We start from the raw sequence: 22,590 nt of genomic DNA, 5'->3' as shown, positions 1-22,590 counted from the left end.
TATATGGATGCTTCCCATACTGCTTTTTTTAAAAGATGTGAGCTGTTTGAATTAATTAGAGCTAACCCATGCATAGAGGAAGAAAGGGAAGCTTTAGCTGGGGGCCTCAGTGGACAGTTATTTATCAACCTTCAACCTCTTTTTATTCAGCATTTGTCATATCTCTTTTTTGACAGATAACACGTATCCAGGGGAGCACCTAGCTCATTACAGAGAGTTTAGTCTTTCTTCCACAGTGTAATAGACTGGTAAAGGGAAGTTAGAAGTGTCGTATTAAGCTTCCAGCAGCATATCTGCTCTTGTAGCCTCCTCTTCCTTGGGTAGTGCCTTAATCCAGATGTCGAGAGGATTTACATTAGTTCATATCTAGCTCCCTTTGGTAGAGAAAGCCAGCTGAGCACRTTGCAGGAGCTAGAAGGAATCTTGTGCAGGGGCTGGGCCAGGAGTCCAAGAATTCCACTGCTGGTTTCCTTCCACAYATTGTTTTGTTTCAGGTGCGTTTTGCTGCTCTGCTTGCTCTGCTAGAAGTTGCAGGAAAGCTGAAGGAGAACTACCTGGTTCTGCTACCAGAATCCATTCCATTCCTCGCTGAGCTCATGGAAGGTAATCACTGGGCATTAGTGTATGCAGTTACTGTGCAGAACACAAACTGAAAGGTGTTGTATTTTATCCACCACCCTCTTAACTGAATTATAAGGCTGCTGCTTCAGTGCTATAGCCTGTGCAGATCTCCTGAGCTGCACGGTTTAAGTCAGCTTTAATTTGCTTAAGAAGTCCTGAGGCAGTGTTCCAAGATATTTGGCACGGACCTCATAGATGGTGTTTGAGCAGCACAGTTCCAGCCTTGAAGAATAATGAAATCTGCTTCTGCTTGCTTTGTAGTAACATTTTTATTTACTTTTCCTCCTTTGATTTATTTTCTAGATGAATGTGAAGAAGTGGAACACCAGTGTCAGAAAACCGTTCAGCAACTGGAGGTCATTTTGGGCGAATCACTCCAGAGCTACTTTTAAGCTATCTCCTTTGTTTTCATCTTGTGTCTGTATCGGGTTCATTTGGGAGGGAAATGACAGGCAAGGTGCCCTTCTCATTTTTATCAGATTTTTTTTTTTAATAAAATACCATCAGAGGATGGCTGTGTCATTTCTGGCTGGTTGRGGCCCTCGCTTTGTTCTTCTGCAGGCCACCACGTGCCCTGGGCTGAGGAGGAAAGTGGAGCAAGGTGTAAGCCAGGTGCTGGGTGCAGCGGAGGGGCAGGGCTGGCCCTGCAGTCCCCGGCAGCAGGGGCTGCCCCAGGGCTGCCCCTCACTGAGCGCAGCCACTGCTGCCGCCTTTGGCTTTCTTAAGGCAGTAAAAGAGTGAGCCCACAGACGACAGTGAAGTTGCAGAACAGCACAGGATGCAGGGAGCACCTTGAGACAGTACCACCTGTTTGCTTGTTTAGCTGAAGATCAACTTAAAATACTTTATTAATGAATTTGTCTCCCCAACAACCACTGCTGCAGAGAGGGGTAAGACAGTGAGTGAAAAGAGACAAGATCTAGACAAAGAAAGAACATCACTACTTGGTGACTCCTGAAGAAAAACATAGGCTGTAAGTTTTATTTTCATTTACAATTTTTATACATCACCAGTGCTATCTTTTCAGGTACATCTTAGTCTGGAAGCTGGTTCAGTCTTTTAGCAGATACTGAGATAAAKAGGAACATCTTTCAAGCATGTACTGGCAGGCAGCAGCTACTTTTTAAAAATAACTATAAAAGTTAAGACTGTTGCCATTTGTGTAAAGAAAAGGGAATGGGTACAGCTTGTTCAGATTAGTATTTTAAAATAAGAATCTGAAAAAAGGATTCAGTCTTTCTTCCCCAATGAAGATCTAAGTCTTCTCAAATAAAACTCTCCCTGGAGCACCTAGGTTAATAGGTTTGAAAATGAGATCTACACCAGTTCCCTGAGCAATTTCAACGCAGTAAGGAGCCCTTTCAGATCAAATAARGGGTTTTCAGAAGATATCCATGACAGTAGTAAACTGCTATTTTTTTATGGGGGTTGCACTTCATTTTGGAAAAGTGAAAGCTAGAAATGCAGGTATGGAGTTGATTTAGGCCCATTATAAGCAGAGTCACCACAGCCATGAAGGCCAGAGTTGATGCTACTGCACTAAGAGGCCAGTTCCTCCCGGCCTTCTTCAAGGACTGAGGGGTCACCTGTTGGCTTCATCTAGTCCTAGCAAAAGCATTACAGTCATTAGCAGAAACACTGAAGTAGGAAACTCATTTAAATGACAGGGTAGTAGGCTATAAGCAGTTGATAGTTCATATTTTCAGATCCTATTTCAGYTTAGTGTCTACTTCACAGTATTAAGTGTATGCTATTAAGGTAGGAGCAGTTGCAGTTTAACTTGAACACAGAGTGCAGCTGTTAGGCACGGTCTGAGGCAGCATCTTTATATTGCTATGTTCAGTACTACAGGTGATCTGTCTGAGCACACATGTACTTAGCTTGCCAGGATCTTGGAAATGAGAGGAAGATTTAGTCTCAGAGTTTAGCAGTTCTGGTACTCACCTACATCAGGGAGATACAGAAGCCTGAATCTACAGAGACAGGCTGAGGATGAGTCAGCACCAGTTTGTATTTGACAAGGAAGAAATCACTGTCTTAAGTTTACTTCTTTTAGTACTGATGGAAAGGAGCTACCAGCTCCTCACCTCTAACAACTGAACATCTCCTGTGACCTCCAGCAGGTTGATCTTCTCAAGCTGTTTGAAGCGATGCTTGTACTCCAGCGTGTGCACACCATTAATAGCAACTTTGAACTGTTGGGCATCGCAGAAAATTATCAGCTGAAAACAAGAAGAGGACCAGTCAAGYTGAAACTCAGGCATGAAAAACAAGCTCATGATAAAGCCTGGGCTCAAGCAAGCCCTGCTTCTGTTTTGGAAAAAATCCTTTCACATGAAAAGCAGAAAAACCGAGCCTTTAACTGAATTTTTATTGAAGTTGGTCCTGAGCTCAGCTTGAATTACTTGCAACTAGTTAAAAAGATATCAGGAAGAGATGGTTCTCATTAAATCATTCCTGTAGTCCCATCTAACCCTTAACACTCAAGACATTAAGATGTAGCAATGCCAGTTYTGTAAAGCTGTATTAGTGGCTTGACTTTTCTGCACAAAAATGTTTCCAGTGGAGTTTAATTACAGGTATGATGCTGCACTGTAGTTAGCCTTACCTCAAAGTACATCCCTGGACTGAAAGGGAAATTGGGAACTTCCTTTTCTTCTTCTCCCCAGCTGTCGTGGAGGAAAGAGTTTCTTACAAAAACTTTAGTCTTCAGTCGGGGATTCAGGTGTAACGCGATGTCCGCCGAGTCGCTTGACTTCAGGTTTATAGCAAAGCTGGAAGACAATTTTTAAGTTAGTTAGGCTGAGACCTTATAAATCCCTGCTCTCCAGCAAGCCCTTAGCATTCTGGGAGCTGGACTGTGATTCCCAACGCTCCACACAGGAGGGTCCAACAGCTCCACAGGCTGTTCCCATGCAACAGCCTCACTTACATGGCAGCTCCTGCTGGAGGCAGCACATGGGGAGATATAACCTGGATGGACCTGCTTGTTCCCGGACACCTTCCTGCTCATTCCTTGGCACGGAGGCCCCTCATGAAGCCATCCGGAGGCAGCTCTCCCTGATCGGGTCACGCTGCACACACCAGCTCCCTTAAAGGCAGGCAARGGAGAGGGGAGGCCGGGATTCACTGAAGGGACACGATTATATCCTTTCTGTGGCCAAACTGGTTCAGCTGCGTAGGGAAGGGTTGGAGGAAACTCTGCACATTTAAGAGCAATGGGGAGGGTGCTCACATGAAGCAACTCTCGGCTGGTGCAGGAGCTCTGGTCAGGCTGGACACCCTGCAGCACGAGCAGTGCCCTCAGCACCCGCTGCCTGCAGGGAGCCTCAGGGAAGGGGGTCAGAGCAGAGGTGCTTCAGCCTCTGGCACAGACCCTCAACAGACTGGGGAAACACTTCTGCCCACACTAACTCCAGCTGCCACGTTGTTCCCTCTCCTTTGGGGAAGCCTAGGAACACCAGGCAGGGAGAAATTGCCACATGGGGCCTCTCTTTCTCACTGGGAACTAGCAACACACAGCTGTGCCAACTGAGAGAAAGGCCTTGAATAACTTGTGAGCTCCTCAAAAATCTAACTGCTAACAGCCTCTTCATACATATAGCCAAGAGACAGAGCTAATAAGCTTTTCAAAAAAAAAAAAACAGAAAAAGAACACACACACACACACAAATGTTATGACTTCAGTATTAAAGATTTTGTCCAATTTCAAGTCCATTCAAGCTTAGCTTTATTCATGAGATTTCTAGACTTTGGGCTCTAGTTTAGTTTCATTTCAACTTAAAGTGCAAAATAAAGTGTGAAATTCTGAGGAAGCRGGAGTGCAAGGCATTCACACACAACAAATACAGAGCACACTTCCCAAGCTGCCCTAATTGCTTCATTTTTAGGCATGTTTCTGCAGAGTCAAAGGCACCCTTCAAGCAAAGGACATACTGGAGCAAAGACATTTGCCTAGCTCTGGACCATGTTGTGCTCCCTTCTCCCCTGTTATTTTATTTTATTATTAAATTGCACTGATAAGGTGCCTTCTCTGCAATCTGTCATTCCTTACTTGCTATAGTAACTCCTACTCCCCACCAGCTTTTATCACTCCAGTGTTGCCAGTTAAGCACCTTTATGCTTCCACGCTCATACCCCTAAGGGGACGTTCCCAGATGCATCCAGGGGGACCTTGACACATGCAGCGTTTGAGCACACCAGCACCCAGGCCCATTGACTCACTGACACTCCGGCTACTTCTGCCGCTTCTCTTGGATCTCTTAAGGATAAAAGCCATCCGTGTATGGCACATGTGCACTCTCACACGTCTCGCACCAGGGAGATCCCAAACAGCTGCATGAAATCTTGTGAAGGACACGGGCTTAGTAGGGGGAAAAAGTTAAGTTTTATCTTTGCTTTTTGTCTCTAAAGCAGCACCTGCAAGTTCCCAAAATATTTGCACTTCAGTTTCAGATGATTCCAGATCCAAAGTTGCAAGTCAGCAGAGACACACCGAGGCAATGGAAAAGCCTCTTTCTTCTCAAGAGTAGCTTAGTTAAGGGCAAGGGTAGGGGAAAGGAGAAAAAGAAAAACAAACAACCCCCAAAAATCTTTAACTAACTTACCTATTTGCATTTTTGTTCACTTCTCCCTTAATAGCAATCGTGCGTCCTKGACGAAGTGCAGAATCCAGTCTGCCAACATAAGGAACTCCCTGGAAGTAAAACCAGGCAAAAATTAGACTGCGAGTTCGTTTTCTTTTTCCCCTTCCCCACCAACACAAAAGCTGGGCTTTACTCCAGCATGATCTATAATCACACACCTGCACCCACAGCTAAAGAGCAGTCCTACCAGTGCATTCCTGTCTACTAACACTGTGGTAAAGCCAGACTGATATGAACACAGCAATGGCCCCTTCTCTTCTCTACTTCCACCATCACTAATTGTGGATGGAGAGACACCTGTGTCGCACTGCGGGGATAAACAGCAACAAAGGCCTTAATCCAGGGACAGGACCCAACTAGAGGCTGAAAATGCCACCACAGACCCAATGTCATCTGACAAGGCACTGCAACCCAAATCCTCTGGCTTCTCCACAAACTCCCTCTKTGTGCCTAGGGATTCCTGGCTTCCACCCTTCTGCACTTGCAGGGAGGTCCCTTCCCAAACCTGGCTCCTAGATGCTGGCTACAGAGCACCTGCACATCCAGCTGTTTGCAGAAGAACAGCCCTCAGCCCAGGCTCCACATTAGCTAGGAACAAGTTCTAGCCCTAATCTGCGCTGTTTGCATCCAGCCATTAGATTCTGTAGACATAGATCTGTCAGCAAGAGTTAGACAGGTCTGAGCATAACCTTGTGGATGAACAGGATGAAAATTTCACTCCTATATTAAAATGCAGTATCCTCTAATTGGGGGCTGAAATGGTGGTTGCAGATTTATACAAACATGTACGTGGCAGTATTTGGCACTTGTGAATTTAACATCCTGACTCACTAAACCCTGTACATAAAAGCTCTGGAGATATTAAGTGTATTAAGAAGAGGCAATTCAGCCCCAGTCTGTCCGCAAAATACTTTTAACACACATTTGTTTTGTCAGTACTTCCCAGAGTTGAAAAGATAAAGTAATGCTTATTGGAACAAGACTTTTGGTGCTATTTGGTCCTTTACACCTTCAGGTACTTCACTTTTTACTCCTCTGTGTATGGCTGCAGATGCCATATTTATCCTTTTTCCACATGCTTTAAGGAATAATCTTACTTTGAGTAGCATGTGGAAGAGACCTGCTCTCTCTAAAGCCTGACTGATGATCACCTCCCAGCAGGTTCTCAATTCCCTTGTTCTGGACCAGCTTTGTCCTGAAAAACTGAGATGTTTTTATTCTCCTTCACACCCTTTTTAAAAAAAAAAAATACTCCTCACATTTCCAATACATCTGTGAGACACTTACAAATTGTGAATCATCTGGCATTTCCACCTACAAAAGGAAAACAAATATTAACTGGCTTATCAGACAACAGGAAGGTTCATTTAACCTTTATAAAAGTATACCTACATTTTCTGTGCTTATCTTTGTTATTCCTAGAGATGACGGYCGAGTGCCTTGTAAAGGCTGCAGAAAAGAAGATATTTAAAGATCACTACTAACAGGACAGAAATCTTAGCATAAAGTTGCTGTAGAAACGTACATGGATCCATGCAGCTTTAAAGGGTGACATGTTAACATGGAAATGTAGGGTTATGGTTAAAAAAAAAAAAAATAGCCAAACCCCCACAAACCAAGGAAACAACCTGAAGTTCAATTAGTGAAGCCAGGCTGAGGTTTCTAGTTTGAGTGCTCATACAGAAATCAGACCACCAGCTGCTAACCCCTTAGTACCTTAGGGTACCACTCAGCTTTCCTTGCTGAGGCAGGAAACACCAGGAGGGCTGCTGGGTCAGTCCATACAGTGTCGGGACCCCAGAGGAACCTCTGGATTTCAGGCTGCCCTCTGCACCCCAAACCATGCCCAGGGCACAGACAGATCCTGGCCTTGCCTTGGCAGGTGGCATCTTCAGCTTCTTTATTTCTGTACAACCCTTTCTCTTCCGAATAGTGAAGCAGAAGTTAGAAAGGAAAAAACAATCCTCTCCTTTCCTCTCTCCCAAAGGATACATGATCAGCACCACTGACTGAAGCAACAATCCTTTGTTTTGTGCTTGGGATAGAAACCAACTTATATAACCAGCTTGCTCCCAAGCTCTTATTAGAATCAGTCCTCCAAAAATGGGATTTAGACAGCTTCAAATTACCAACATGCTGATACCAAGAGAAAGTGATGACGCCCAAACAAAGAATAAGCATATAGGGTTTACAACAGTATATAGGGTTTACATCAGCAAGTTTGATATAGATTTTTTGATACAGATTTTGATACAGATTTTTGATGCCTCTATTAATATAGAGGCATCTTCAATACTCAGCCTAAAATCTTTATCCTCCTTCAATGTAGTTGCCAGTCTGCTGACCTGAATTAGACTGAACATTTGTGGGCAGGGGACACTGATGCCAACGGGGACGGCAAAGCCCGAGTCGCGCAGGGCAGCGCGCGGCCAYCGCACCGACAGGGAAGGAGGGCACACGGTGATCACCATCTCCAGCACCTCCCTGGAATCTACCCCGCTGCTTCACACCCACAAGTCTAATCCTTTCAGAGCACGAAGGGAAAAGCACAGGGAAGAGCAAGATGTTCAGGTCCTTCCCATTGATTTCTCTCCCCGAGCAGCCCTGGTARCAGGGCTCAGAGAGAGGCGGCAGGAATTACAAACTCCTTCAGCTTGGTCTGAGTGCAAGTCAAGCTGTAAGATCTCTCCCCAAGAAAGAGGGCTGCCCATTCCCTCATCTGACAAATATGCACACACTGCTAGTTATTATTTCATTCAATGATTCAGTCTTTTTTTTTTTGTTTGGTTGTTTTTTTCTCTGGAAAAACAGAGTTCTGCACACAAGTAGTTCCACTTGTAGCTAAATACAGGCACTTGGAAGCACTGAACTTTAACTGAGGTCATTTTGGAGCTTCTGAAATTTTGGAACAGGCTAGTCCATCTAGCACAGACTCCAATCCATTTTTATACAAATTTGCCTGTTACCTTTGTAAGCTGTAGACTTTGTCATCATTTTACCCTTAACCTCAAGGCTAAAATTCAAGGAGCCTGCCCACATTAAATTGGGGAAGAAGATTCTCTGGTACTGATTTTTATTGGTACTGATTTTTACTGTTAAGCTACTTTTGTTGCTTCCATTTCACCATAATTCCCATTCTACACTTTCACAAGCTAAAGAATAACAAAACCAGAAAGCAATCAACTATCTGCACAACTTACATTAGAAATGAAATCTATACTTTTGATCCGCACTTTCCCATATATCCCAAGAGTGTCTATTCTTTCCAGACTAATTCTGTGGTTGTACAGCAGCAAGTGCTTCTCATTTACAGTCACCTAGAGACAAGAAACAAAATGAAACAGAGAAGTGCCATTAAGTACACATTACTATGTGTGTATATAAATACATATGCGTATGCATATATGAAGTTTATCAAGTTATCTTCATGCATCTCTGTCGTACTCTGTTCTGCATCAGTATGAAGGCAGAGAGTGTTTGAGAAGCCTCAGAGCAGCCAGGTTCTGCTCATCCATCATTCAGTGTGTGTGTCTCTCTCTCCCCCTCTCTCTTTCTCCCCCTCTCTCTCTCTCCCTCTCCCCCCACTCTAAGGGAGGGAGCTCTAAGGGAACTAGACTCTAAGTTGCATTTCCCTCCTTTGGGTTCCACCACCCAGTCCTTTGCCAACAGGGCACACACGGCACGGACAGGATCTATGTTGCTGTGGTCTAACAGAACAAGACACGTGCGCCTCGCATTGCTTGCCCCAAGGGAAGGACCGTCCTGGGCTGCTCTTGCAGAAGCTCCATGTAAGRCTCCTTCTCATTAGCCATGGCAGGAAGTTTCTCACCTACCCAGGCAACTTTAAAGGAACCTACGTGAAGGGAGAAGTCYGATTTACTCTGCCCCTCTTCTTTAAAGAGGTTTTAACCTTCTCTGTAATTAGGCTGTACCCTTGTAACATAGAAACTGAGGCTTAGCTTCATTTTATACATATACCAATATYGCTGTCCATTAGCCTTACAGCTGGCTAAGGGGAAAAAGAAAGAAAAGAACAACAGAAAATACAGCCTAAGCTCACCTGGAATTTATCCTTCAAAACCATGATGACAATTTCAAATGGCTTCCCCTTTTGAAARGGCATCTGGTAGGTGATCTCCTCCCAGCCCCATTTTTCCTTCTCCAGTGTGTTGCAAACAATGCAGCCAGACCTCTTGAAGCGGGGATTGAAATGAAAGGCTACATCAGCACGGGGCTTTATGCTGCTGCCACACTGGAAATCCACCTGGAATCTAAACATAACACCCAAGAAAAAACATACAATGAGCCCAAACTATCTAGGAAACACCTCCGGGTTCAATACAGAAAGCATTTGGTGTTTTACTGTTGAACCTCAGAAGAGGCAAACACAGGGCAGTCTTGTTGGATAAGAAAAAACAAATCTTTGTCTAATGCTTACACATTTCCAGAACATTCTGTGATTTATTTCAATGAATTGAAAGATTTAAGCATTTACTTAACAATCATCCTTCCTATCATCCGAGCTTCTCACTTACTGTGTTCATAGCCTTCCCTTCTATCACGGTCTTAAGTAGAGTAACCAAATTCAGAAAATAACTTTGGGCCAGGACAGGAAACAGAATCCTGACCCTGTGCCATAAACAGCAGAGTTCTTATGTCCTCATCCTGCTTTTAAGACAATTCCTTCAAGCAACACTTTCAATTATAAATTTTGTTAGCCACAGCAAATCTCAGAAATGCGGCTATATGCAATGTGGGGGGGGAGAGGGGAATAGCCAGAGCAGGCAAATCAAAAAAAAAGCGAGAGAGAGAGAGAGAGAGAGAGAGAGAGAGAGATAAGACAAGAGAGGAGCAGCAGAAGTAGCAGTTTTATCCTCCAATTGTCATCGTGATTTTTTTCATTAATTCCTCACTGTCACACTTCCACAAAGACTTAGAACATTTAGAACAAGTCTTTATTTGAAATCATGGGTAGGACCCTGGAAACATTTTTATTCATAATATGCTTGCTCACATCATTACATTGTGAAAAGCAACAGCTCAGTTACTACCTGTCCGCATCATCAGGAACACTCCCATGTATTACAACCAGTTCACCAGGAACAAGGCCACCAAGAATTGTTCCAACATATGGAATGATCTATAAGAAATGAGAGGAAAAAAACAGAAAGATACATAAGCACAACAGCAAGCCTGAACCTACCGTTCAGTGAAGGTCTCACACACACACACATGCACACGCACACACCAGCTCAAGCAGTCAGCCCAGCAGTGGTGGAACCAGCCACCAGCTGACGAGGTTTCTGTGCAAACAGCAAAGCAGTCAAACTCAAACCTGCAGTTTGGACAACGAGGTCTCCCTGGGGGTTGCTCTCACAGGTGCCACCTGCTCTGCAGGTTGCTCAGGGCCTTGTCRCGAGTCAGTCTGAGAGCAGCAACACTCTGATCCGCGCTCCAGTCCCGAGCACTCACTCTTACTCCCTGCCTAAGCTCTCGATATCTCAGGCCTCGTTTTATCCGTCTATATTCTCTGACCTGGTCTTGACACCCTCAGTCCCCCTGCAGGTATCAGCTTTAGTGAAAATCTTCCACTCTTTCTTACTCAACACATTCACCTCCCGATCCATCTGCTTCATCTCCCCACCCCGCTTCCAACACCACTTGCCAGCTTTCACCCTCCCTTTTCTCCTGCCCTTCAGGCCTTCCAGCTTCTGCTCCCTACCTGCACAGCTTCTGCCTCCTCTCCCAACTGGGGTGTTTTCAAGGAGGAGGTTGAAGCTCCTTCCTCATCACCCCTTCTCCAGCCCATCTCCTTCACAAGCAGTGAGCAACCAGGATTCAACAGCCTGATCCACTGGGGCACAGGACTCTAACAGATACAGAAGCCCTGGGCAGGCACATGCTGTTATACAGTCCATACACATTCTTTAGTGACTTTAACATTTTAGAAATATTTTAAYACAGAATGCTAAAAAATACTATTTTCTGCAGGCTTAAAATCCTTCCTTAATAAGCAACAAAATAAACATATGTAGCTCATCCCTTTAGCCTGGTGACAACATCAAAGCACTGCCCCAGAGAACAAGAATCCTAGAGCTTTTCAGAGAAAGATTCCCGATGCTAAACTTAGCTAACAAGGTGCTGTCAGCTCCACTCTCTGCAATGGCTGAACTGTTGTAGCTCAAGCTTTCCACAAAAATAAGTTTTAGTGCAAGATTAAACACCATCTGTGGAGAGAGATTCCAATCTTAATTGTTCAGACTGAATTTATAACCACCAGGAAACAATCTTAAAAGTTACAAGGCACCACCTATGTTTACTGAGAAACAGGACTGAAAACACTGCTTATCATATTTTCACCCGTTTCAACACATTCTGCAAGAGCACCAGATATCCACACAAGCCGTGTATGAAAAAGCACTATCCTCCAAGGCTGAGAGAGCTTCCTTCCTGTTCTGGAGGTACTGTGCATTTAGTCTTCATTTGCTTATTGTACARTTTCTAAGCACCACCTGTAAGTTTCTTCCTCAAACACTCAAGCAACGCAAAGTCCTGGAAAGCTTTCCTGGTGTTTGCAGAGAGAGGAGAGACACCTAATTCCTGACATAAAACAGCAAAGTCCCATTTCCCGGGGAGAAGCTATTTGTGCAGCAGGATAGTTACCGGGTTATTGATCATCTTCTGTGTCTCATCCAAGGACATCATGTTCCCTCCTCCAGGTTAAAGTCTGCCAGTTCCGCGTGGCGACCTGCTGAACTGTGACTAGGAGTCTCACTGGTCTGGCAGCACCAAAGCAGGGACCCTTTCAAAGCAACAAAATTTTTAATTAGAAAGAAGCAAAGTGAAACTATGGCACAAAGCAAAACCCTTCAAAGCAGCTGGTCAAACAGCACAAGAAACAATGCAAACACCATTACATTCTTCCCAAGGAATTTGCTGGAATTTATTGAAATGAAATAAAGGCTCAGTTAAATGCAGCAAGGGACACTGCCCTCATCCACAGGCAGCTTCGTCAGCAGCTSAGGGGGCTGTGTGCACCACGACAGAATCCCACTCCCAAAATTGTGCAAAAAAACACTGATGACTCAGAGGCCCTTCAGCTGGGTCTCAATAACTCTCCATTTGCACCTGACCCTGCCAGCACACAGAGAAAAGATACCCAATTCARGACACATTTCTTTTCTCAAGGTAAACAGCCTATTTCTTTCACCACTTCATGTTCTATTTCCAACTTTCTCAATGAAGAGACACCCTAGAGGCAGAATTTCTTGATTTTTCTAATTCTAACTTACATAAAGAGATTCTGGCCAGAGGAAGCAAAAGCTGATTTCCATTTCATCTTTCAACATACACAGTCCTTGACCTCCACAAATAACTACAGGAGTTCTTAAGACTTGCACAGCACTAGCAACAAATGAAATATCTTGGGAGCATCTCTAACTACACTGTAATTTCTTTAGCAAATCCTCTATAGAAAGTGATCAAAACCCAGTGCCCAACTCCAAAACCAGTGGGCAATCACTTCTCGCACAGTCTGGAGAAACACCTTAGGGCAGCAGAAAATGGTGGGGAGAAAGAGCCAGATGGGCAAGACGACAAAGGAGACTGTCGTCAAGCGACAGCAATGCTAAAACTTCTGGCAACACCTCAACATTTAACAAAACCAAAAAGCAAACAACAACACACAGCCAAGAGTCAGCAACCTGCTCCACCAGGACCTGGGATTAACCTTCTGCGGGGATTCAACAAGAGTGTGGCCCACAGCAGAACTTGGGGCAACGAAGCTGGTGAAAGGGCTGGAGAAGAGACCTTACTAGCAAGAGAGCTGGAGTTACCCGGTCTGGAGGAAGGAGGCTCAGGGGAGACCTTATCACCCTCTACAGCCACCTGAAAGGAGGCTTTAGTGAGGCAGGGGTTCTTCTCTTTTCCAGAATAACTACTGGTGATCTCTTCTCCAGRATAACTACTGACAGGACAAGAGGAAATTGTCTCAAATTATGCCAGGGGAGGGTCAGGTTGGATATTAGGAAAAAWTTCTACACGGAAGGAGTAGTCAAGCATTGGGAASAGGCTGCCCAGAGAAGTGGTGGAGTCACCGTCCTTGGCCRCGTTCAAGCAAGGTGCAGATGTGGAGCTCAGGGACATGGTTCAGCAGGCACAGCTGTGATGGGTTTACAGTTGGACTTGATAATCTCAAAAGGTCTTTTCTAACCACGAAGATTCTGTGATTCTGCAATCTTGTGGCAGGATAAGGATCACGAGAGCATGAATTCACCCATTTAAGCTCACAGCCCAACGCACAATTCAGAAAACACAAATGTTACGCAATGAGCCCAGACTGCWTAACTATTTTGGGCCTCCCACAGGATACCACCACCCATTCACAAGCAGAGTGTATGRCACGCAAGTTGCAGCAATTTCAGTTTCAGAATGGGGAAACCGAGGCCAAAGGGCGCAATGCTGCTGGCTGTAGCACGGGAAAGCTCATTAGCAGATCAAGAAACGCAGCCCCAATCTACAGACCAGCGACCTACTAACCCAGTGTCTCCCAATACCGATGCAGACCTCACTGAAAGGGGCTCCTGCACAGACGCAGCTCTGGTTGCACGTGCCCAAGCTTCAGCCCACCTGGGATAACTCTGGCAGAGCAGCTGGCCCTAGGGCAAAGCGATGGGGGCTGCGGGTTGCTCACTAGGAAAAAGGAGGCCACAGCAAGGAGGGAAAGCCGCTGTCCGGGCCCTGTGTCACTGGAAGGAGAGGTGCGTGCAAGGTTTGGCTGGAACATTTTACATTTTAACACAAGAGTAACTGTGAGAGAGCATTAGGCCAAATCAGGGGAAAAAAAAAAAAAAAAAAAAAAAAAAAACCCATAGCTTACTGTTAATTCACAAATTACAAAATCCCTTTAAGAAGAAACAGGAAGGCCTCCATCATCTATGTCATTATCAGCTATGACACATGCAGCAAACGTCTTTCGCTAGGAAAAGATAAATAAATAAATAATCGGGGCTAGATTTTATAACCAGGCAAAGGAGTTTTCTGCTGCGGGAATAGGCAAGACGCTTTTCCTTTCCTTTTCCCCAGGAACCCCAGCACAAAACGCTGCACCCTCTCCATCCGTAAAGCCAACGGCACGACACGCCACAGACAGGTAAATAAGCACAGCCACGCACCACGGGGGACGGATGTCCCAGGAACTGCGACACGGAAGCCCGACGACGCCTCCCAGCACCCGAAACACCCGCGGCCTCCCGGGGGCGCCCCGCGCCGCAGCACCCGCAGCCGCCGCAAACGGCCGGGGGGGAGGAGGGGCGGCGCTACCGTTTCTGCTTTTAACGCCCGTTTCCTCCCGTCCCCGTCCGCGCGGGTAACGCACCTCGGTCGCCGGCGGCCCCGGACGCGGCGGCGCTGGGGCGGCCCGCCGGGCTCCTCCCGCCCCGCCGGGCTCCTCCCGCCCCGCCGGGCTCCTCCCGTCCCGCCGGGCTCCTCCCCGCGCGGCGCCAGCGCCGGCTCCGCTCTAACGGCAAACGGCCGCAACGGCCGCCGCGGCCGCCGTGGCGGAGCGCCGGCAGGGGGCGCCCGCGGTTGGGGCCCAGCTGCGCTCTCTGTCCCGCCTCTTCCCACAGGAATAAAATTTAAATTTATTCCCAGAGGAGTAAAAGCAGAACGAGCCCAGGCCGTGACCCGGCAGAGGGGCTGCCCTCCTCGGCGGTTGCGCGGGGTCCCTGTGYCTGGCCTGCAGCGCCATGTCGGGCAGCAGGGCCGAGCGCGGGGCGGCTCTGCCCTTGGACCCGCGGCCGAGAAGCTGCTCCCGCCACMGGAGCCACGAGCAGAGGGTCCCTAAGGGACCGTGCATGGACACGTCCCGGGATGGAAAAGGGAGGCACTTGAGGAGGAAATGACCTAAGTCTTTTCCYACAGTGCTAAATCATAAGTCAAAATATTCAAATACGGCAGTGCTCTTAGCTTCATTTAAAAAAACTGAACTTACAGGGAGGATAAAAGGCTGTGAGACCCAGACCTGCGTCCTACTCTGCAAAGTTGYTTTATGGCCTGAAGCAGCAAACGCTGAGTCATGTCGCTTCCTTTAACCCATTTCTTCCCTTGGACAAGGAGGATTTTGTTTTGGAAGGACTTTAACAGCAGGATATTCTGTACAAACAGCGTCCATCCTTCCTACTTTTCTTCCCTTCTGGTTGCTCAGTTCAGTAAGGCTCGTGGTGGGTCATTTTGCAGAGAAGTAGCTTAGGGCACAGAACAGGATTCAGCAATGACAGAACAGCAACAGCTTGGCTGAGGCGGGTGACACGTCCACATGTAGGCGTGCGGATTATATTTGTCCAAAGCCAAATTCCTTCACATGAGATCCCACRTAAGCTCTTACTGCTTTCAGAGTGCTAGGATGACAGCAGTGACAGATGCTCTTCATGAGGAGGAAAAAATAGGGCAGTCATCAGAGAAAAGGAAAAGGAGGTTGAAACATGAATCTAGCCAGACCTTGGAGAGAACACGTTGCAAAACCCGCAGTATTTTGTTATATATCCACAGAATCCTGACGAGAGATTCTTTACAAATCTGAATTACAAAGCTGCTTCTAAGGCAAAGAAATGGAAGAGATGGAAAAAACAGCTTGTCTCCAAACTATATCTACCCAGAAAAGCTCCAAATCTCCAATCTACAAGTGCTAAAAATCGCACTGTAGCTAGATTGAAAGAAAACTAGTTTGTGTACCTGTCACATAACATTTTTTTCAGCACACAGAGAACAATGCATTAAAATAGATTATTCCAGTTTTGCTTTCCTCTTCTGTTTGTCAAAACCCACAAATTTCATTATTCAACTGATTAGGAAATGTAACTTGATTTTGAACTTTTGGCTGCAATTCCYGGTATGGTTTGATTCTCATAATGTATGGCAGTCAGTCTATAAATAGGTGTTCTTGGCTTCACAGCTGAGAAGCAGCCTCTTCCCACAATGACATAAGCACTAAAAGCTTAGCTGAAGATATGTATGAATATTTGACACTCCAGGAGAGGGCTGAGGAGACACATGAGTAAGAAATTACCAAATTAGACTACACAGTGATAGTAGTAGAAACTGTTTTGCCATTATATTTTTTTTTCCAGTAAAATGAATTGCTTCAGCTTTTTACTTAGTAAATGTAAAGGAGTTTTATTCATACATCTCATTGAACTATACTTTAAATTCCTTTCTCTCTTTTTGGAGACACTGTACAATATAGCAACAAAATAGATGACAGGATGAGAATTTAGAGTGCTCTCCACCCCACAAAGTACCTTTGACACTGTCTTCTCCTTAACCTCTTATCTAGTATTTGCTGGCTAATTTTGAATTCTTAGGTGAGATGAAGTCCTTTCTAGAGGCTTATTTAAGAAGCATCAGAATAAGGATTGGGGATACTCATGGCAGAATTAGGCAGTGCATTAGCCATTTCATTTTAGTCATTTTCTCATAAAGAAATTGAAAGAAATAGACTTTTTTTTTTTATGTTGTGTGTCTAAGGACCAAGTAGGAGCGTTACCACAGGACACTGATGGTCTTGTTAGAGCAACAGTCACAGCTACATGCCGTGTGCTACTCACACTGCTGAATATAACAGCACCCCATGGTGGTTGGCGCAGAATATGAAGTTCACGTCTCTTCACACCTCTTCCACACACTCAATACTAATCCCTGACTGCTAAGATTACAATTAAAAATACCTATTTTAAATGACAGCCATAAGCAATATGTAGCTGAGATCCTCATACTGCTTGGACATAAGGACAGAACAGACCTAGCAGACATGACAGACCTAAGGACAGAACAGAGACATCAATGCCTAGCACTGCTGCCTCYAGCAACTGCCAGCTGGTGAATTATCACCATTTGTGAGGGCCCTGAGGGCACCAAGAATTGTTACCRGCCCTGACCAGCCTCATGTAGACTCCTCCCATCCATGTCTACTGTCCCATTTCAGCTCAGCCTAGCACCATCAGTCACTACCTGAGCTATGTTAGAGATGCATCAACCTCTACCTGCACTGTTGTGCCCATTGCTGGATGTGGACTCTTKGTTGGACACAGCCACTACCTCCAGGTCGCTCCCTGTCTTGGGCAGTGCTGGGCTGGATCTTGGCACGAAGGCCCCTGTCACACTCCTCAGCTCATAGGCCACCTTCCCTCAGGGAGCAGCCAGCCCGTGCTGCTCCCTGACAATGTTTCTTCAAGTCTAACAATCCTTACAACAGGGGAGTTATGCTATGGTGGCACCCTCCTTCTCAAWTCAGTCTTACCTATTTTATATGGGAACTGTTGTTCCATAACACAGTAGTTGGAAGGTAAAAAATTTTGCTAAATCCRGACCAACATAAGCCTGTGAAAACTTTTTCAGTATTTGAAAGCAACATTAAAGCAGGTTTAAAAGTTCAGTTCAAACAGTGAGGACAGTAGAGATGATGAAGGATTGAATGAAGAAATAGCCACTCTAGAAGAAAGATCAGTAAGTAGAAGTATTCCTAGAAGAACTACAGAAAATATTTTTTCTACTCTCTCATTCAGAGATATTCTAAGTCTGAGAAGAAACAACTCAAATGAACTAAACAAAAAGTGTACAACATTTCTTTATTAAAGCAAAGGAGTTGTTTGATTAACATGCTGATCACTTTGAGGGCAGAGTCATAATTATTTTATGACATTTGCAGGGACATTCCTACTTTAGCTTTCAAAACTGAAATGCCACTGATAATGACTGAGGTTGACACAGGCAGGCAATTTCCCAAGTTGGGCTGAACCCAAGTTAGAAGTTGTTCTTGGGTAGCACTGAGAGAGGACTCTACTATCCCTGAAAAATTACCTGCCTTTCCTGCACCTTGGCTCAACCAGAAGAACTGAGAGCAGGGAACTGTTATCACAAGACACTGGCAATGCRGGAGCCATCAGTGCTCATCAGCTGCTCCCACAGCAGCTCTGCAGAGCACAGCTTTATAAGCGAGTCTGCTGCTCATTTTAGTTAAGAGATTTGCAAATATCACCTGTTCCTTCTGGAGTATCAGGTACTGGCTCACTTTACTRAAAACTATATCGTGATGTTTTACCTATTTGGCTCCCCATTTACATCTTGTTTTCCTTCTGCATTTAGAAAAGGAGATTGCCTCTAGCGTTTGGGTAGCAGTGTCATACTATAATTCCCAATAAGACACATGAATGTTGTCTGACACCGTTGTACACAGACCTTTTTGGATCCAAGTAATAGAGTCTATTTAAAAAMCAACTAAAAATCAATTTTTAGTTCAGATAAATGAGGTGCTTAAATTCATGCTCACTGAAAGCAAACTAATGTCAGCAAAAAYGGCTTTGATACATGCTATATAAATGTAGTGTGTTTTGCTGTAATCTGGCAGCCACTCAGGCCATGCTACWAGCAGTTAAAACCCATACAGAAATCTGTAAAAACGAAACCAAACTGATGACATAGCACATGTTTTTTGCTTTTCACATATTTAAACGGATGGCTTCAGAACCTTTATTGGATAAAATGCAGAACAGCACAACAGGTAAAACCCCCAAGTATTTCAAGCATGGTTTGGTAAAGGACCTACCAGGCCTGCTGCCTTCCCCTGCAGCAAGCCCAGCAGCTCGCGCGGCCGCTCCTGCTGTGTGGTCCCCAGGGCCCTCTCCGCCACGAGCGCCCCGCGAGGCCCAGCCGCCCCGAGCCACCACAGCCCCGCTCCGGCCGAGCCCCTGCCTCGGCTCCAGCCTGCAGTTCAGCTCCTCGCTCCCGTCCCTCTCCAACCCCCCGCTCTCAGCAGCGTCACCGAGTGCGTGATCGCTTGCAGGCCCCCTTCCCTAAGGAGACCTCTTGAGGAGCACCCCTGTCCTTTCCTTTCAGCCTGCAGCCTGTACCTCTCCGGGCATTAAAGCATTGCCCAAATGACCATATACTTAGTTGCAACTACGTGGCCCAGTGTTGTATGCACCATTCCAGTTATGAAGTTTCCTCCCTTACTGATGAGCTACTTCCAAAAAAGGGAACGAAAGAGGCACCAGACTTCATACAAATAAACATATTGCAGGTCCTCTCACGACTCCCCCCCCCTTTTTTTTTCCCTCTCAACTCTCCTCCTACCTACAAGTCAAAACATCACTCCTCCTTTTGTGGTAGGGGCTGATATTACTTTTCAGGTTTATCCAGCACTTTCTGTAATAGCCTTCATACAGTCTCTTGTTATTCAGATTCAWCCCATTTACTTCTTTTCCCTCCCCTACCAAATCCCAAAGTCATGCTTACTCACAGGGCTGGCCTGCCTCGCACCTTGCACTCCATGGCTGCATTTTCCCTTTTTCTGAAGCAACCTAACAGCTTCCTAAGCACTGCTTTTCATTTGAGGCTGGTAGAAAGCACCGTTTTACTGTTCTACGGTGTGGAAGAGGCAAGACTGGCTGTCCTGTATAAAGTCAAAGGGCAGAGTACRTTTTAATGAATCACCATCTGAATATCCTGTAAACAAAATCCTGTTGAGGACCAGAAGCTTCTCCCCACATGCATACAGCCCAGCAGTCACGATAATGCACTACCATGAGCAGGCAATATTACCTCCATAGCTTTCTGCAGGTTTCATCAACAGTCCTTGGCAAGTTTGGTAACAGAGCAATRATGTGGGTTAAGACAAGTTTATCTGTGTTCACCCAAAGTTGATGGACAAGCACATTACCTGGCTTCTCAATTTGCTATTCAAGATTATTAGTCCTTCTATCCCTAGTTAATACTGTACAATAGGCCAGAGGGATAAAGCCTCCAGCACACTCAGCAAGAATTTTAGGTACAAGAATTCCATATACTCACAAAAGCCCAAGCACTGCTATGTGTTCAACAGCTTTAGTGGAGTTGTTTGTGCATCTCAGCAGTTTCTGATGAAAGTTATTATCCTTGTTTATTTGAAATGCTTGAACTAGAWACTAGCTGGCCATGAGTCATCAGTTTTTGGTACAAGTATGTTAAAATAGTCAATTCACAGCCCAACTGGTTCAGATGGTTTTTAGCTGCAAGGTGATCAGTGGCCTTTCGTAACACTTCTTTGATATGTTAATGTTTAGCACAGTCATCATTCAGGTCTTCCAATTTTTAGTTTGAAGCCTAGAAGAAAAAATCTCTCAAAKCACAGCACACAAAAGTCTGTTTTTTAAATGAGTCTGCAGTTCAGCCAATTCAGAAATTTAAATTGGTCCTCACACTTCAGAGAGAAAAACTGATCCACAGATTATGGGCTACATAGCTACATAAAGTATATTCCCCACCTCTCTTTTTGAGGCCAATGACATAACGCTCTAGCCTTTTGTAAGCAGTCAGGAGCACATGTTTATTTGCCTGGCAAAGGGTATTGCAGCAAACCTGTGCTTAYGTCTGCCCTGTACCCCCTCACCCAAAGATGCTTGTGCCAAGAGCTGCACAAACACAGCATCTCAGTCCTTACCTGCAGAGGCAGATTAGGAACAAGAAGGATCCTGCATCTGTGCGAAACAAAACAAAACCAACCAACCAAACAAAAACCCAACTCAACTGTGTGATGGGCTCTAAACTAGAGCTGTGCCCAAACCCAAAGAGACAGCTGAGATGCCCGGCCGGCACCACCAGGCCTTAGCTGCACAGCAGCCTTGCAGCAGGCTCCAGGCATCTCCTCATCTCTGCAGTTGAGCTCTCCTGCCCTAAGGTAGTTGCTGCATTCTCAAGGGAGAAACAGGAGGGCTGCAATATCACCTCTCACCACGAGATGGTAGGTGGTTTCTGAGGGCGGGAGGGGAACAGGCTTTCAGTAGGCTTCTGAATTTTTGAGCTTGTAGAGAAATTAGAGACAAAAATAAATTAAGAAAAAAAACTAAAGCTATTTATGGGCTCACAATGAACTGAATTTTGAAAGAGGTGGTGGAAACTCACATATACTGGGTATAAACATGAAGAAACCTCAGGCATGATTGCTAGAATAGAAATGTGGTGGATGTCCCTTTCTCACTCTAATCTGACCTCTTCCGGTTATTAATCTTTCTGGCTGTGCAAGTGTGCTGCTTGCTGTCAACAACACTGAATTTTGTTTATTTTTGGAGACAAAAGGTATTCTCAAACTACTTACTAGGTAATTTCAAAGCAAGCTCAAAGAACAGAGGGATGAAGGAATGTTTCTGCAGATATGCTAAGCTGCTTATCTATTCAGGACAAAAATACACACAACATGCTTATTTATTTACAAACCTACTAACATATCTGCCCTTATTTTTGTATTCTGTATAACAGTCTGACATTCTCAGGAAGACAAAGTTGCTAGGAAGGGTCCCTGATTATCCCACAGACACAAAGAGAGCAGAATAGTTTGCTTGTTATTGCCATCTCCCCAGTGGAAGAACTGAAAAAAAAAAAAAAAAAAAAAAAAAAAAAAAAAAAAAAAAAAAAAAAAAAAAAGAAAAAGGGCTGGGTCTGGCCTGAGAACAGAAGATACAATGGAATGAAAATGATGATTTAGTAGCCTCTCTTTGGTGCCCACTTATTTCTAACCATTGCTATCAGATTAGTTATTAATTCAGGAAGAGTTCACCCAGCAGAAGTTTCAGAATCTCCTAGCTAATAGTGRTACAAATATCCTTATTCATCATCTTATCATTAACTCATCTTTCATATGGGGAAGAAAAAAGGTGTGCACCTTCCATACCATAGTGATGTAGTATCTGTTGCAAACACAGCTGCTTTAAGTGATGCATCTCAAGGTGTTTTTGCATAGCACATCTAGTTGATAGTTCAGTGCTTCTGAGAAAAATCATGACTGGAGAAGGAAAAACAGCCATTTTCCTAGTCATAAGAAATAAAAACAAACACAAAAATCAAACACTGATGATGTATATTTCTTCTAAATATAGTATACATTATGACAAAAAGATATGAGCACCCAAACTGGACACTCAGAGCCAGTACCCTTGTAAATATATACAAAACTAGTGTACATCTCAATTCATGCCATACAAATGGGTAGAGAAATTAAGATCCTTTCAAGTATACTAGTGAGCAATCCAGYGTGTAGTAAAGTTTAAAGCTGACATTTTCAACATTGAGTGCTGAATGYACACAGAGTCCACATATAAACTCTCAGAAGCGGCTTTATGTCCAGCAGAGAGGAACCCTTGCAGCTTATATTGATTTTTCATGAGCTATGGGGAACCAGAATCCATTTCCACCAGGTGATAGGGTTTCCTTAAAATACTACTGGTTTTAGCCAGAAAACATGAACAGGGGCAACTTTCCAGTTATGCTTGTCCTTGATTCGGAAAGGCACCCACAT

At 44.8% G+C, this 22,590-nt stretch overlaps 2 protein-coding genes across 3 annotated transcripts in view; one reads left to right on the top strand and one right to left on the bottom strand.

Moving 5' to 3' along the window:
• Positions 1-1,107, top strand: part of HEATR1 (HEAT repeat containing 1) — a 36,125-nt gene extending 35,018 nt beyond the window's left edge. Inside the window, exons 43-44 of the mRNA XM_026037370.1 lie at positions 495-603; positions 925-1,107. Coding sequence (XP_025893155.1) covers positions 495-603; positions 925-1,013 — 198 coding nt within the window. The 3' untranslated portion in view covers positions 1,014-1,107. The remainder of the gene's footprint in view (positions 1-494; positions 604-924) is intronic.
• Positions 1,108-1,740: 633 nt separating this feature from the next.
• On the bottom strand, positions 1,741-12,069 carry LGALS8 (galectin 8). 2 transcript variants are annotated; one of them, XM_026037369.1, is made up of 9 exons: positions 11,931-12,069; positions 10,319-10,407; positions 9,328-9,538; positions 8,468-8,584; positions 6,660-6,716; positions 6,555-6,581; positions 5,229-5,317; positions 3,230-3,395; positions 1,741-2,843 (listed from the first exon to the last, which is right to left on the bottom strand). In XM_026037369.1, exons 1-9 carry the CDS (start codon positions 11,970-11,972, stop codon positions 2,694-2,696), a joined length of 948 nt encoding a protein of 315 aa, XP_025893154.1. In that variant the 5' UTR covers positions 11,973-12,069; the 3' UTR covers positions 1,741-2,693. The 2 variants fall into 2 exon arrangements, with proteins under 2 accessions (XP_025893154.1, XP_025893153.1); XM_026037368.1 differs by lacking the exon at positions 6,660-6,716 and having other exon boundaries at positions 11,931-12,049.
• Positions 12,070-22,590: the final 10,521 nt, after the last annotated feature.

This window comes from Nothoprocta perdicaria, unplaced genomic scaffold, assembly GCF_003342845.1.
Source record: "Nothoprocta perdicaria isolate Ctin4 unplaced genomic scaffold, notPer1 scaffold_197, whole genome shotgun sequence".
In the NCBI taxonomy this organism is placed as follows: domain Eukaryota; kingdom Metazoa; phylum Chordata; class Aves; order Tinamiformes; family Tinamidae; genus Nothoprocta; species Nothoprocta perdicaria.
The sequence above is the reverse complement of the archived record's forward strand: the minus strand, read 5'-3'. Positions and strand labels throughout refer to the sequence as shown.